This window comes from Ictalurus punctatus, chromosome 22, assembly GCF_001660625.3.
Source record: "Ictalurus punctatus breed USDA103 chromosome 22, Coco_2.0, whole genome shotgun sequence".
Taxonomy (NCBI): Eukaryota; Metazoa; Chordata; class Actinopteri; order Siluriformes; family Ictaluridae; genus Ictalurus; species Ictalurus punctatus.
Window position 1 is genome coordinate 11,600,750 of NC_030437.2, and position 17,314 is coordinate 11,618,063.

The window sequence follows — 17,314 nt, forward strand, 5'->3', positions numbered from 1 at the left end:
TAGATTGTAATTATGGCCATAATTGACTAGTCACTTGAATCATATGGGTTTAATCTAAAGCTCAATGCTTTAAAAAATTATGTTAACTTTTATCTAACTGTAGTTTTAATAAACCTATTACTAACTACTAACTAATACGTACCGTTAATATAACACAATATGTTTTAAATCTACATTTACATAGAGTAAATTAAAGGTTTGGGTTTTGTGAGTGGAAAATTTAGGAATATTTGAATGTTTGAATAGTTGGATTGGACTATAATTTGATAATAAATATATACTTCAAAACTAAAGAAGTCTGTAAACTGTTGTGATGCAAGGTGTCTATGTCTACCGAAAGCTTGACAACCCCTGTCTTGATGATTAATATGTCCACTCACGCCTTTTATTGGCTATAGACGTGTTGTTATTAACAATTAAATTAATGCATTTACATTTTTGGAATAGGCCTATATAAGAAATATAGCCTAATATAACAGCCTCCTTATATTTGCCTTTTCCATCATTCTCCCCATATTAAATGCGGAGCTCTCTCTCTCTCTCTCTCTCTCTCTCTCTCTCTCTGGAACAGTTTTTATTTATTTATTTATTTTTTTCTCACACTAACTGCGGCACGAGCTCGCGACAGTCCCCGTGTGCTCCGGCACGAGCTGAAGAAGCGCCGCTGCTCGTCTCTTTATGAATGAATGGGTGCGGCAGAGGGTCGCGAGCGCGGCTGACGTCACGGCACTGGCTTGATATCCGCTGACGTGTTCCGGCGGAGCGATGACAAGAGCGCGAGAGGTTCGAGACTCCCGCGCGCGACCGCAACATCACAGACGCGGATCTGCACGCGACAGGGTGAGTGTAAAGGCTGCTGTCCGAGCTGCATACTGTCTCACTATACAGGCCTGTAGTGAGGTAATGAATAACGCAACATGTGTGAAAAGTTGTGAAAATAGTGTCATTAGTAACTTGCATTAAAACAGCATACTATGAATAGACTAAGTAGTGTGTAAAGAACTGTTGTTGTTTTTTTTTTTTTTTCCTTTTTAGTAGGTAAGATCAAAAGTGTTTTCTCTCACTGAGAACTTAAATTCTTATCGCAATACAGTTGGCTATACTTGCAACAAAGTTTGGTGGTGTAAACTCTACAAATCTCTTTTAAAGCGCAAAAACAACAACCCCTGAGAGGCCGAGGCAGCTCGCATCAGCACCAGCGAAAACAACACAACACAACGCAAAGCAACACAACAAAACGCCCCTTTTGTGCATCCGCTCTTTGCATTCCTCCTGGCGTCTTCTGCTTCGGGAGAGTGACAATCCCAGATTCCCAGCTGCAGCCGGTAATGTTTGATCGGTCGTTAGGATTTGCAGCTTGTTGCTGAAATTCTAACGCGGACTTGGCTTCTGACCCTTAAACACCGAGTCTTAACGAAACTCATCTCTTGGCTTGATGGAGAAAGAAGACAACAGAGTCGGGCTCTGAAATACAGAAAGAAACAGAAGTGTGTCGAGTTCGAGAGAGAAGACTTAGAGCTATTCCTTCTACTGAGAGCTTTGCACTGAAGGTAAGTCTTTGGTAAGTTTTACTCTAGGTTTGAAAGAGAAAGAGTCCCAATGTAGATTAACTTCTGCCAAGTTTCACTCTGACTGATTTCTAGGCTATTTTGGTCATCAGAGAGACTGTTCGAGTCCACACGTGGATCCGATTGCTTCACGGAGAAGTTTGGCAGATTGCATAGATTTAAATCGACTTAAAACTACTTTGGGTTGTTATTGTGTTTGTGATTTAATTTATGCGCGTGCTTTCTATGTGGTTAGAGTGGCTGTGCGCGTGCGGACGTGCTTGAGAGTGTGTGTGTGTGTCTGTGTGTGTGTGTGAGTGACGCACAGATTTAAGACTTGGTTTAAACGTCTAGTTTCTATAGCTCATTTGTCCATTTTAACCTTAAGGACATTGACAAGCTATGTTTTTAAATAATGTTTAACAGTGTAATTGGAGGGTGCATTAGTGCAGCTCAGCTGGGAGTACACTGCGCAGCCAGACTCTGAAAAGGCGTGCCCTATAGCATATGCTGTGTAATTGTGTGGTAAAGTGTACCAACAACTGTGGGTGTGTCATCTGAGAGTAATGAAGAAAAATCCAGCTCCTCGTTGTCTAGAGCTTGTTGGGTTTTTGCACTGGTTGATTGTAGAAGTCCGACCCACTTCATAGCATCCATCCAACCTGGGACTTGGATTCAGTTTGGATTGTTACTATAGGAGCAATTTAAGTAAGTTTATTGGACTACTATTAGTATATATATATATATATATATATATATATATATATATATATATATATATATATATATACTTGTTTTATTGCAAAAACATTAGAAATACACAGCAGAATAGCAGGTACACAAAGCTGCATGAACACAGAGTGTTTAAAGGTCCAGCTGGATGCACAAAGCGGTAATAAGTTAAATGAACACTCAGGGTTTCGCTGTTTCAGCAGGGTTGGGCAGATTTGTGCGCTCTTCAAAGTTCAGCTATAGGCTGTTATTCTTTTTGGGTAACTTAACACAGCTGCGTAAACAGTATTCTGGGTGCAGTATCCTCTTGATTTTGGCTCACTTTTCCCCCCAATGATATAATTCTGAGTATCGTAGTAAAACGCCTTTTAGTATTCCTCAGAGGCAAAGCTGATTTATAAAAGAAATTACTTTTGAAGCAAGATGTTTTGGTTTTTATTGATGTACTGCTGCTATAAAAAAAAAAAATAAATAATAATAAAAAAAACAGTTATCTGTATATGCATTTGATCCACTGTCTAAAATGTAAATCAGTAGCACTGAGTGTTCCTGACTAGAAATCTGTCCTGTCGGTTCAGGAGCAAACTTATCAAGGCATCTTCTATAAATGAGAAAGCTTCTTTGCCTGGGTGAGGCAGTACTTTCCTCATGTGCTTCCCACCACCCCCTTTGTGTCTCCTTTTTTCAGTGAGATTGTTGTTGGTGACTTGAGCTTTCCACAGAGCTAGCACTCCAAACATTCCAGGCTTCTTGAGCACAGAGGAGCTGGCCAGCTCAGCACAGCTGGGAACCTTATAAGACTCTGGGCCTCTGCATCTTGAGCAATCTCTCTATCCCCTTAAACTCCATACCCTGGTGTACTTGGGGAAGTAGGGGGTGGGGTAACCGATCTCTGCATTCCAGCCTGTCTAACAGGGCAACATGCCATTTAAATCAAGGCAATTCCCATTTGGCTTACATACTCATACAAACATGCAACTCAGTATAGAAATATGTTCAAAACAGCCTCAAAGCATGCATACTGTAAACTGCCTTTCTGCCTCGGCAAGCTCCTTGCATATTCACCAGGAAAAATAAACGTCACCCCCCCTCTAAAACACATGATATTCAACTGCACCCGAGCAAGGCAGTTACAAGAGAAAGCCATTGTCCACTGTTCTTTTTCTTCTCTGCTCTCTTGGCTGCACCCGAAGTTGTTTTTGGAAGGAAAAAAAAAAGACAAGTCCATGTGCAAAGAACTGGGGCCAGGGCACCATGGGTGACAGAGTGACATAAGAGTGATGGAGAGAGGAATGGAGGGAAGAAAAGAGGAGTGCTGATCCTGTAGAGGAGGCACAAAGGGTTGGGTTGTGGGTGTTTGCTGGAATTCAACACAAAAGATAGAGAAAGTGAACAATGAAAAGACCCCAAAGACACTTTTTAAGAAATGATGTTTAAAAGAAGTGCATGAACAAAAAGAAACAAAAACAGAGAGGAGCCCACACAAGAGACATAGGTGTTAGAACTGATAGTGAGAGCTACGTTGAGGTGTTACTATTTTTGGACTACTTTTTTAATATTGATGTACATGGAAAACCCAGCATTTCTTTTTGAACTTTGTCCTTTAATGAATTAAATGACATGCTACTTTGCAATGTTTCAAACATGAAATTGTGTCCACCGTTTTGTCCACCATAATAGTCCAAAAATGCAGCAATGTTTCCAAGAACACAAGGGCACTGCATCGTAGTTTATTTATAAACTACAGTCCTGTTGTATTTGGATCTTTTCATCGAGGGCTGCACTGTTCAATCATAGATCTCACACACCTGAACCAGTTAATCAGTTCAGTAGCTTTACAGAAGCAGGCTTGCGTACTTCTGCTTACATTAAAAAAGTCTCTCACTCTCACTATGTCATTTGATTCCCATTCTATGAATTTTCTAATACTTGCATAATACATAAAACATTGTGCACAATATGGGGTATTGCATGTAGGTTACATCATACATATGTTACATTCACATACTTCCTGTCTCAGTTGTCCAGAACAGTAGAGAGCACTGACCTTACACACATTTCCTTTTTCCCTTCTGCTGTCTGCGGCTGTATATTTTCACCTTTATTCTTCAGCCTGGATGCATGTCCATGTTGTCTGTGTACACTGGTGTATCACCTTTAGGGATACACCACTAAAATAATCTACTCTTTAAATAGATTTATGATGTGATTAATATCACAGAGCATTATACCGTATAATTAATATAATATAATGCAACTAGCCAGAGAACTTGTGTTCCAACTTTAATCCAAATGTTTGGAACTGGCGAATCGTTCCTTAATGGTACATGGACAAGACAATGAAAGGACTTTGCAGCAAAATAGGCTGTACGACTCTTCCTGAGAACTTCTGGGTATCAGTGTCCATATCCAGATGTTCTACTCTCTTCTTCTAGTTAAGCGTTTGTTATAGATTTACATACTGATAGATGATACTGACCCAGAAACACAGCATGGAAGGGCAGCTTGCAAGACACTTTCAGGGAGTATACAGAGATCAAGTATCCAGTTTTGGGCTTACGGAGCTTATGTAAAGTCAGTGGGAGTGAGGGGGATCAGATCCAAAATCAACACTTGGAGTGAAGACAACATCTACTTCAAATGAAGCGCCACAAACTCATTCTCGGCTATTTGCATGTCCGTTGCGATTTTAGTAAAGCTTTGCTTAATTGCTTGAAACAATGTGTCGCTGTTACATCTTAAGATTGGAAGGTGAGAGGCTGCATCATTTTCTGGCTAACTTTGAATACGGTTTCATAAAGCTGTCTTGGGAAGGTGTGGGACTCATTAAAGCAGAATTAAGCAGCCCCATTAACACCTCTGTGTTCATATGAGTGAGAGGGACAGAAAAGGGAAACAAGCATAGACAGAGTGTTACAATTAAGAACAAGAATAAATAGATTTCTCGGCCCTTTCTATCCTCGAAGCACAGAAGTTTTGTTCTATCAGTTAAGTAGCCTGAGTAAGCAACAGTAACTATGTTAGCATCTTGCTCAGCCATTAAACTCAGTTTGCCAACCGCATGTGTGTGGTACAAAAACACATTTGTTTTCTTGCTGTCCGCTGTCTGCAATGCAGGCCACCCCTGGAGTCGTCATTCAACCAGTGTTAGACCACTGTAATGGAATTAAAACGGAACTGAATAGACAATTCTTTTCTGGAAATGCATAATACAGACCTCATTTGTCTACAAAAAAAATTCACAAATATGATTATGTTGCACATCAGGTGAGCCCTGAACCACAGGTCATGTTTTGCTTGATCAAATGTTGCTTGACTGGCTGTTTCAAGCTGGGAGTTGCCGGAGAGGCATTTGTATAATACTTCCAAACAATTAAAACTGGGAGGCCACCACCACAGCCCTTTTCAGAAATGTGCTATAAAAGCAAGGCGCAGAATATTTCCCCATACGCACAAAGGAATCTAAATTCCATTTTGCATTAAGTATAGGGAAGGTCATTTAAGCAAACAGCACTCAGTAGCAGTGGAATGCAATAACATCATTCAGATAATGTTAAGTCAGGACAGTTGAAGGTTGGATGTTTTGTCCAGTTTCGGTGAGCCTGTGCCCACTGTAACCTCAGATCTTGGTTGTTCTTGGTTGACAGGATTCAAACCCTGATGTCATCTTCAGCCGTTTTAGCCCAACCACAAGGTTTGGCGTGTAGTGTGTTCTGAGATGCTTTTCTACTCACCATGGTTATAAAGAGTGGTTATTTAAATTACCATAGCTTTCTCACCTCTGACCTCTCGTCAACAAGGCATCTGCAGAACCACTGGATGTTTTTTTTTGTTCTCCACTCCATGCATTAATTATTAATTATTATTTGTTCCCCCTGTTTTTCTCCCCATGTTAAACATAGACATGATCACTTTAGCTGACTCAGTTATACAGTGTGCCTGAAAAACCTGAAAATGTATCAAATATATGATAGGGATAATTTCATAACTATAAAGCTATCTGTCCATTATAATTATCACAGTATAGTTTTACAGTAATTTATCTGTTGTTATCTGTAAGTCTGTTGTTCAAAGAGCACACTTAATCCCTGGTGTCAGTGTACTTTTTTCCATCACTGATGGCTGCTTGGAGCCTATTGGTGATGGGCATGGTGCTAACAACGGTATGGATTTTTCCATTGCTGTTCAGAAATGTTCTACAGGGCACCAGGCATGATGTGTTTGTGTGTGTTTGTGTGTGTTTACCCCATGACCTACTGTCTCTGCACTTGTTGTAGCAAGCATGCACAGCATTATCCATGTTTGTCTGGGCTTCATGACATGTTTATTCTCTACATTTTAAACATTGTGCGTGTGCATTCCTTAAGTGTGACATCATCACCCAATCAACAGTCCACCACTGCACAGTTGTCACAACAAAGCCCCTTCCTGTTTGCACTGAAAGCCCATGTCCCAGGAGAGACAGTGTCAGAAGCACACACATGCACTCAGAAAGAGAGAAAAAGTGAGAGACAGACAGAGAGAGCAATACTGTCAATAACAGATAGAGAGGGAGAGAGAAAGAGAGAGTGATGGGTGCAGAAAAGAAACAGCAGCCTCCTTCTCTTTAGCTAGCTTTTTCTCTTTTCCCTGCTCTATCCCTCAGCCTACGATGAAAGCTCTATGGCCTATAAGAGCATCTCAGTAATGGACTTGACATACAGTATGTCTTTGTGAGAGTGTGATGTGTGCACTCTCTCGATCTCTCTCTCTGTCTCTCTCGCTCTCTCTCTCTCTCTGGTTTCTATCTCTGGTTCCAAGCTCCATGCAGGGCAGAATTAAAGCGAGCCTTGTCTACAGCCCTGCGGCATTCCTCCGCTCCCCCAGAGATGGACAGCCTGATCCCAGCTTGGCCTGTTGTGCCCACAGCATGAGCTCCTGAGGTGTTTACCCTGGCAGGCACGTGTATTTGATCAACCTGTTTGTCCAATCCACCCCTTCTTTATTCCTTCTCCACTCCCTGTCTCTTAAGAATTTTTCTTTACAATAGTGTAAGAATGCAAGTTTCGTTTCATGTGTCTTAATTAGTGTTCATTAGGAGGTACATACCGTTTAAAGGATTATATTCCCTAACTATTCACATACTGCTAATAATGAAGTAAAGAGAAACCATCTGTTAATTTAACTCAAATTTAACAAAAAAAAAGTATTTAATCTTCATTTTCAGCTTTCATAAAATAATTGGAAAGTACGTGAGTTTTGAGTGTTTTTTTTTTTTTTTTTTTTAAATCTACTCAAACTCTTCCTTTGCTCCATTTGCTCTCTTTGCTAATTCAGTTGGCTCATCCAGCCTGAAGTGTTTACACATCAACGTGTAGAAGTTGAAATCTCAAGAAGATTCCAGGATTCCTGCAACTAGCACACAAGTGCAAATGCCTTGTAACAGCAGCCTGTCCTACACCTCAGGACAATGATTAATGGCTGTAAAATGCAGTGTTCACTTGCTGATTCAGGATTAATTTTCTCTGCTTTAGTTGTCCTGATCATGGTTCTTTGGATGGACCAGCTTAAACCAGGTACATTTGAATGTATATTCAATGTTCTGTGAATGCTCATGGTGTCTACTGCACAATGTTGGTTAAAAAAGGCATTTGAAATTGGGGGAAAATGATCATGCAATATGATGCTGTGTGTTTTTGCAAGAAAGTACATTTGATACCCGCCTCTTCATTACGACAGATAATACCAGTATGTTTATATGTGCACATGTTCTGTATCTGAACTCAGCTCATCCGCAGACAAATTAGCCCTAAGCCTGAAAGAGGTTGGCACAGTAAATCAGATGTCTAGCTACTCAACCATAGCGCAGTCCTGTGATTAAGCCTTGGCGCTGGAGCAGCTGGGTGAAGACTTAATGAGATTAGCCTCTTCACTTGAGCAGGTTGTTTAAAGAACCTAATGTTTAACCTCTGTGCAATGTCCAGCTGAGAATATTAGCTAATGTGCATGTGCCTCTGTTCCCTTCCATTCCCCTCATAGGTAAAGACATAAACTAGAAAAGCTGAGCCGCTATAAAAAAAAAAAACAGATTGCGGTAAAGCAAACACAGATAGGAATTCTAACGTCATCGGATTTGATTGAGTGTCTTGCTCATGATGGTTAAAATGGTCAACAAAATGATTGTTTGAGCAGATTAGATCAGAGATTTTCAGTTACGTCTAATATCTTATTTAAAGTCTTTTGTTCTGCCCAATGTCTAAATAGGAACACTAGTGGAAATGATAATAGCTAGCAGAAGATTATTATTCAGATATCCGGTAAACCCTGATGACCCCTGAATCTACAGGCTTTCCTGGAGCTCCGTTAAGTTCATTCCATCTCCATGTACATAAAAAATAAAAAAATAAAAAAGCTTTAAGCTACTGAAGAATGAAGAGCATCTACTGATCCTGTTCCACCTCCAACCTACATTAATTCTTTGCTTAGCCTCAGAAGCAATAAATCAGAGAGGGATTATTGGAGGCTGGAAGTGGAAAAGCGTCCACCCTATAATGTATATTAGTACTGGGTCTCAGGGAAGCCAATGCTTTAGGGTTAACACCAGGACTGCATTCTCCACTCTCATGATCTCCTGCACTTAAGAACAGGGATCTGCAGTCCAGAGATGGCGGTTGACTATGTGAGCTGGCTGGAACTGTGTGCGTGTGAATTCAAGTGCATGCATTATAGAGCGAGCCAGATTTTTTGTATGCTAGAGTTATCTGGGTGTGTGTTTGTGTTTCTGCATGTGCTGACAGTGTTCTCAGGCACCTGCACCGTGTCACCTAAGCCAACAGCACTTTTCAGCAAACATCTGCCCCACTTCGCCACCAATACCCATTCCAGCCACACATGGCTCAGAGAAGTGCTCAGGGAAAATAACGATCCAAACTGCACATGGCTTCCCACGTTGGCTAAGTGACGTAACAGCTCTGAGGATAAACAATATGGGATATAACAATATAGAAAAATATAGAACATTCTGAACTATGAGAGCTATAAATCTTTCACATACTACATAACCAAAATGAACATGGAACAATGCACTTTATTTGTGATAACAGTATAGGAGCAGTAGTGAATATTTATCAAGTGATAGCATAATAGTCATACAGTTCTTGTTTAAAAAAAAATAAAATAAAAACCTGTCCTGTGACGTTTCAGTCTGATTATCATACATGAATTAGAGCAGTAAGTAGATCACGCACAACAACACACAATGTGCAGTGGCAACATGCTTGGAGAGCTTGAAATTCTGCATTGATAAGATGGTATGACCTGTTCCTTCCACAATGAGATAAAACGGGGTAAACAAGTAGAGTTCTGCTCATCTCATGCCTTTGCCTCTCTATTTTTATTGCTTTCTGTCTTCAGCCTCTCCCCTGTTTTTCTCAAGTTCCTTTGTTCCTCCTTCACTTTTCCTGTGTGGGCCACCTTGGTTTTGCAGCCTCCGTCTCCTCTGCTGTCTCAGCCTTGTTCTTCCACACCCTCTACTGTCACTCTTTCTCTCTACAGCTTCTTTGTGCTCCAAATATTTTCTTCCTCCACCTCTGTCCTCTTTCCATTCCTTCTTGTGCACACCCTGTCCTGTGGCAATTTCCTGCAAACGCTTTTGCTCTTCTCCCTTTTCCTTCCTTTATCTCCAATATTTATTTGCTCTTATCTCATTTGGATGTTCTGTACACACAGTGACATATTCACAATTTGCCCATATACTACACCATGCTCCTGATACCACAAAACCACTTCCTCTTCTCTGTATTTCTTTAGTTGTGGGAACGACGTCTGTATATCTCATGTTTAGAGGAACGCAATCAGCACATGGAAGTGTGCTACCTCAGTAAGGGTGTGTACGATGACTGATGTATCGAGGCTGAGCTTCGAGACAGCGTGACTGAACGCCTAGTGTAGAGTGTATGAGGACGAGTAGGTGTGAAGCATGTGACAGTTCAGGGCTAGTCTGCTGTTTGTGAATTGGGGACAAGCGAGTGGCTCAGTACAGCTGTGGTGCCCTAAATGTCTGCTGTCTCCTCTGCCCAATTTAGCTCACAACCCTACTGTCAGCCTGCCTGCCCCTTCAGTGCCTGGGGAGTCTGGAATGGAGAACTGGTTAAGGGTGTGTGTGTGTGTGTGTGTGTGTCTGTTTCTGTTTCTGTGTGCGTGTATAATAGGATGAAGGAGTGGGGGGATTTGTGTCTGTAATAAATATCAGAGGGTGGGTGTATCACAGATGGGATGTGTCCAACGGCTGTTTATTTCACAGAAAACCATCATTCTGCCTTTATATTAATTCTAACGCAGCACAGTTGAATCTGTTTGGTTCTAAAGGTAACAGCTCTGACAGTAGTGCTGTCTGTAATTAAAATCACACTCAAACCAGCACATTTGTTCTAATGTTATCATTTCTGTAGTAACTAGGAAAAGAGTATAATCATTGATATCTTTTCTTTAAGAAGATATTTATGGAACGTGGAAGGACTCTTCAGTGTCATCAGCACTATTCAGTACGTTTCTTCAGAACAGACGACTTTGTGCTTTCCGGTTTCTCGGTAACATGACATGCTACATTTATGTTTGATTTTTTGCATAGTGCATAAAGAGCAAGAATGTTGTGGGACCGACTGTTTAAGTGATAACAGTAACTGTTTCATGGACGTTCCACAACATGAAATATAACAACAAATGTTTAAAAAGAATGTTTATAGTAGTTGACCGTGGCATGCAAAGAATTAAACATGTCCGGACATGCTATTATTAGGAAATAATCACTTTGGGGTGGTAACAGTCCTCCACTTCATGTCATATCATTCCACCCCATAATTATTTTTCTGTAACAGCACAGAATTAGAGTGCAAATAATATTGAAAGGTGTCTTTGCATCTTTGACCCATATAGCATATGTGAGTAGGACTATATGATATTTTCCAGATGTTTCAGCTGTCAGGGGTGCACGATGGCTTAGTAGTTAGCACGTTCACCTCACACCTCCAGGATCCTGGGTTTGATTCCCGACGGGGCCGTGTGTGTGGAGTTTGCATGTTCTCCCTGTGCTGCGGGGGTTTCCTCTGGGTGCTCTGGTTTCCTCCCCCAGTCCAAAGACATGCATGGTAGGCTGATTGGCATGTCTAAAGTGTCTGTAGTGCATGAATGGGTGTGTGAGTGTGTATGTGATTGTGCAATGGACTGGCACCCTGTCCAGGGTGTACCCCGCCCTGTGCCCAATGTTCCCTGGGATAGGCTCCAGGTTCCCTGCAACCCTGAAGAAGGAGTAAGTGGTAGAAGGTGGATGGATGGATGGTTTCAGATGTCTGTTTATGATTACGTTTGTCCACCACATATTAACACAAGCCAATCCAGCAGACATTCTGTAATAGTTAGGCTTACCAGTCATCCATTCAGTGGAAGTTGGCTGACTAATTGGTGTCTCTGTCTCATTGCCTGCCATAGTGTGTATGGCCTAGTTTAAACAGTGTGACATACATTACACCAAATACAACATGACTGAACTCCTTTTTATAGGCAGCCCTAGATTCTCATGTCCATTTTCATAAGCCCAATGCACTCTCTGTTCTGACCATCCAGTCCAATTCTCCCACTTGCTGTCCTTTCTGGACATACCAGAGGGGCCAAGAGGGCATCACTTTCTCAGGGTCTGCTGCTACTCTGGGCACCGCTCTGCCTGCTAGTGTCCAGCTGGGCTCCAGACGGATGGTGGAAAGGCCTGCATTGACCAAAGTGTGGGAACAAAAGGCGTACAACTTGCTCAGGCTTGCGACTGACACCACTGCCACTCTCTGAGCGATGAGCTCATGCTCATTCACAGCCTCACAGTGGGCCTATTCAGCATGGGCATTTTCTAAAAAGCTGTATTTATTTAAAGGGGTTACTCTGATATACAAATGAGAGTTGATGTAATGTTTAGAGCAGAGCTCGGGAACCTTTTTGGGACCCTGGCATAGCCATGAAAGCCAAAAATGTTATGATTTTTTCTTAAAAGAGCCAGAGAAAAGTTTAGATTTTTTCATTTTTACATTTTTTGATGTTTATATGTCTTATTATTATTATAGTTATTATATTTACTATTATTGCATAGTTATAAAAAGTGCTAATACTATAAAGGCCATTTCATATTTTTCGTGTTCTTGACCAAACAGCCTGCACTTCACCTAATAGGCCTGTAGGTGGCACTTGGACGTCATTTAACCAATTATGATAGTGTCATCAAATGGTAAATCAATACAAGATGCAGTAGGTAAGTAAGAATAAACTTAACACTACTTACCATTAATGTGACTTCCAAATATGCAAATTTGTCAGACTAGAAAGAACAATACTCGTTATTGTTATGAATTATGAATTAGACCAAGAAATTACCTCTCTGCTCCACATTGTCCAGTGAACTCTGAGCTTGTTGTGCCACATGTTGGTGTATACATGACAAACAGACATCGATGAATTATGTATTTTTTTCCTGTTGTTGAGCCATAGGCAATCATTGAAAGAACCATGTATGGCTCGAGAGCCATAGGTTCTTGACCCCTGGTTTAGAATAACACATCAAAGCGGTGTTCATTTCAGTTTGGAAATATTCCAGTCGACCAGTAGAGGTCAGTGTTCTTGATCTGTGCTCAATGGCACACATCTGCAAAAGCTCGTTAAACTTGGTGGTGTCCTAAAATATAGCTATGTTGAAGTTAGCCACATTCCTGGTGGAATTTAACTCTGCATGCCACTATAAAGTATATAGTCACTCTTCATTTTAATTCACTGAATATTATCTAATCGATTAATGCGAAGACCATGGCCAGAGGTGGGATCTTCGATCCTTTAAATTAACAAATAAATCAAGAAACAAATTTTCACATCTTTATCTTGGCATACACCTGCCCTCTGTTTTCCCTCCTTGAACTCACGTCAATACAGTTCAGGCTTGATAATGAGCTGCTGGGTTAACTTGGGAGGTAAATTGGGAGCAAGGAAAACCCCAAAATGTGCAGAGAAGGAGTATTACACAACACTTTGATATAACACTGCGGTAATCCTGCATTTAACATAATTCTGCTTTGTGGCACAGAAATGAACGGAAATTGCAGCCAAAAGGAAACACTCTCCTGGCAATTGCTCCTTGTTTCTTACCTAATCGTAAATTTGAAATATTCTGCTCTAGTTTTTCTCTTTGTCTTTGTCACAAAGTTTACCAGATAAAGTAAATTATTTGCTGCACATGTATTGTATTTGTCTTTGATTAATGTGAGATAATTTTGTGTGACTGTCAAGTTGCATGAACATTGTAATGCAACCTGCAACTAACTGTCTAAAAGTTTCACATATAAATCTAGTTTCTTCCAACCAGAGGCGTTTAGAGTTTGATCACTACTGGGGCACAGGTGACCCAAGAATTTTACAGAAGTACTTAAAAATTTCTAGGGGATCCGGGGGCATGCCCTGTAAAAGGCTAAAATTGCCTATGTAACTTTTTTAGGTATCTAAACTAAAGAGGACTAAAGAGGAGAGGGACCATCCGGCTTTTATCAGCACTCAGTTCAAAAGCCTGCATCTCTGATGGTATGGAAGTGCATTAGTGCCTATGGAATTAGCAGATTGCACATTTGGAAAGGCACCATGAGTGCTAAAAAGTATATACAGGTTTTAGAGCAACATATGCTTCTATCCAGATTCCATCCCATCTTTACTTCTGAGAGACTCTGCCTCTCTAAGATACTCTTTTTATACCCAATCATGTTACTGACCTGTTGCCAATTAACCTAATTAGTTGCATAATGTTCCTCCAGCTGTTTCTTTTTAGTTGTACTTTTCCAGGCTTTTGTTGCCCTGTCCCAACTTATTTGAGACTTTTTTTTATTCTGTTTTTATTCATGTTTATTTACATTTTACACAGTGTCCCAACTTTTTTGGAACTAGGGTTGTAAAAATCCATGTTAAAACACTGAAAAAAGGTCCCCATCCCCATATTTTGCCTACAGCCCCCAAATCACTAAATCTGCCCCTGTACATCCTTGAGGTTGAGAGTCGGGCGATTGTAATACAGAGCAAACTGACATTAAAAGCAGCTGAATGTTCTGAAAATGTTATGTAGAAGTTTCGATTGTTGGGATCATGCGAGTGACCAGTGTTTTGCAATCTCCTCGTGCGTCTAGTGTATGTGTGAATGCGCGCGCCTGACTGCGGGACGGCACGGGTTAATAGAGCTCGAGACACTCCGTTTTGGGGCGGGGCTGCGCACCTCATTGGCTCCCATTTGTCCTACGTCATTGATTCGGGGTTGAGTTGTGTCGGCATGACGCAAAGCCAGAGGGGCGTGTGTTGTGACCGGAATCAACTGTAGAAACAATAACATTTAAGCGCGACCCCCTACATAGAATAGACGACAGGTTTAAATACGGTTGTGAGAGAAAGCGGAACAAGTCCGCAGAGTCACCGGCGAGTTTTGAGCATCCGGGAAACTTCTAACGGGCTCAGTGAAGGCGCGAGCGAAGATGCTTCCTTTGTGACAGGCTCGAGCGAATGAGCTCTCTTCACAACTTCATCTCATTTCGCGTTTTTTCTTTAGACCTCCTGCGCCCGGACTGGCATGTGGGTCAATTCTGGAAGCGTTGGAAGGTAGGGAAATGGGTCAGGGTTTGTAGGAGAAGTGAATCACATGCACGACTTGAAAACAGCTGGAATTGCAATGCAATGATGAATCTATTTGGGTGAAATTGTAAGCTGTCACTGCAGCCTGTCTGCGGTTTGCGCTGCTTCTCAGCGCTGTAACACATGGCTTTGTTCTCCTTTGTCCGGGCGCGGTAAGACGCATGGGCTTGGCTCCGCTCTGCTGCATCTTTCTCTCTGTCTCTCTGTCTGTCTGTCTGTCTCTTGCGCGCGCTCTCTCTCTGTCTTTCTGTGTCTGTCTCTCTCGCGCGCGCTCTGTCTGTCTGTCTGGCTCTCTCTCGCTCTCTCTCTCTCTCTCTCTCTCTCTCACCCTTTGCACAGGATTTTTGCGGCTTACTTCTGGAACCCATTTACCCCCTGCCCACACACACACACACACACGCACGCACACAGAGAGAAGCTTAGTTAACATTTCATCTCCAAATCAACCAGAATTCCGATTACAACAGCACGCACTTGATTTGCATTTCATAATGAAATCCATTCTCAATGAACAGAAATGCTTGGAAATATGAATGGACTGCTTGTCAATGGCCTCGCAGAAGCTTCTCAGCATCTCTTCACCTGATGTAATCGCACGAAATACTCCGAACCAATCTTCCTCCCGAATACTAAACTGTGTTGGCTTTTATTTATTTTTAGCATAGAGGCCACAATCCTGGATTAGTTCCTCCAGCCGACTGATATAATGTTCAGACCCAATAAAGCACAACAAATACCATTCAGACTCGTTCAATAGCCTAGTTGATGAAAGCTTGTGAATGTTGTCTACATTGACAGCACTGTTATCAAGCATTAAATTCTCACATTTCCCCCGTGACCCTACTCATGTTCTTGTTTTTCTAACATCAACACCATAACCTGACCATATGACCTGTGTTCTCACTTTATTAGCTATTTTGTTTGCTGCATTCTTCACTTTCAGGTTTCTGCAGCTGGGGGCTTAATGGTTAGCACGCTTCCTTCGCAACTCCGGGGCTATTGGTTCAAATCATGCCTCAGGTTTTCTCCAGGTGCTCTGGTTTCCTTCCCCAGTCCACAGACACGCATTGTAGGCTTTGTGGTATTTCCAAATTGTCCGTAGCGTGTGTGAACATGTGCACGATTGTGCCTTCCTTGCAATGGGTTGGCACCTGAGCTCCCAGGGATAGGCTCCAGACTCCCCTGTGTAGGATAAGTGGTATGAAAAACAGATGGATGGAAGTTTCTGTAGATAAAGAAAACTTGCATTTCTATGCTGTTCACAGTAAATGGTTTTATGACTTACACATACCATTTCAACTGCCGAGGCTTTAGGATTGAAACTACTCTCAGAAAAAACAAACATCATGCATAACTGGTTAAATATTTGCATATTCTGCATTTGTTGCACAAATAAAGAGAGGATAGTGTAAAACGAGGCACTACAATAAAACACACACCCTGATTCCAGATAAGACGAGAGACTCAAACTCTATATTCACTTTGGCAGCAATGTTGGAACTTAAGGAAGGAGTCCTGGCCAGACTTAATGAGCCTTACTCTGTCCTTGGCTGAGTTTACCTTTCAGGGCAAAGGACTGGATATGTTTCGTGAGCATCTGACAGCTAAGGTCCACAGGGCCTCTATCCTTGGGAGTGTTTTGCCTGGTTAAACATCACAGAGCAGTTACTTGGCAGGTTGCTATGTTGCGCACCAACATCCTGAACAGCCTTTTCATGCATGCATGCATTTGTGTGCATGGCTGAGTTGTCTTTGCAGGCTTGTTTGCATCATCAGAGGGTTGGTTTAAGTCATTTAGATAGAGCATACAGCCATAATGGAATGGACTTCATTATAGTCTTAATGGCTGTAGTATGAGATCTGGAGTTTGATAGAAGACTTAAAGAAGAGTGAAACACTTGCTTTCTCTTTGTCCTTGTCAAAGAGATAAGTTCATCATTTATCAACACATTCACTTATTCAACACGTCACTTATTCATTTTATTTCTCTCAGGTTATTCTAGGTTATAGGTACTACTATCTATATTGAGGCGAAAGAATGTTCCTTGTTTTCGCTTTTGTCACCGAGCCTAAATTGAACCCGAAATGCATTTGCATTATCACGTGCATCTGATATGGTCATACTCCAGCGATTATGTGTGTAAACAACCAAGTGCTCTGCAGTATGCCGTCTCACGTAAACTGTGTTACTAGCAGGTCATTGTATTATGTAACCATTCCAGCACCCGCCTTGCCCGTGGCAGTGGCTGTCTTTACATATCCCCTTCTAAAACTCAATGTGGTGTTTGGACAAATTTGCGAACAGACTAACCTACACACAAAACAGCACAAAAGAGAATGTTCACAACATGGTGTGTGGTTTT

At 41.5% G+C, this 17,314-nt stretch overlaps 1 protein-coding gene across 4 annotated transcripts in view; it reads left to right on the plus strand.

The window, feature by feature from the left end:
* Positions 1-653: 653 nt before the first annotated feature.
* Positions 654-17,314, plus strand: part of rhobtb4 (Rho related BTB domain containing 4) — a 40,689-nt gene continuing 24,028 nt past the window's right edge. The window contains exons 1-2 of one of the 4 annotated variants that reach the window (XM_017452111.3): positions 654-840; positions 1,150-1,550. Coding sequence is in view for 1 of the 4 variants with exons in the window: in XM_017452110.3 (XP_017307599.1) it covers positions 14,890-14,918 (29 nt within the window). In the remaining 3 variants the exon portion in view is untranslated. The other 3 variants (XM_047149645.2, XM_017452112.3, XM_017452110.3) reach the window with 3 other exon arrangements.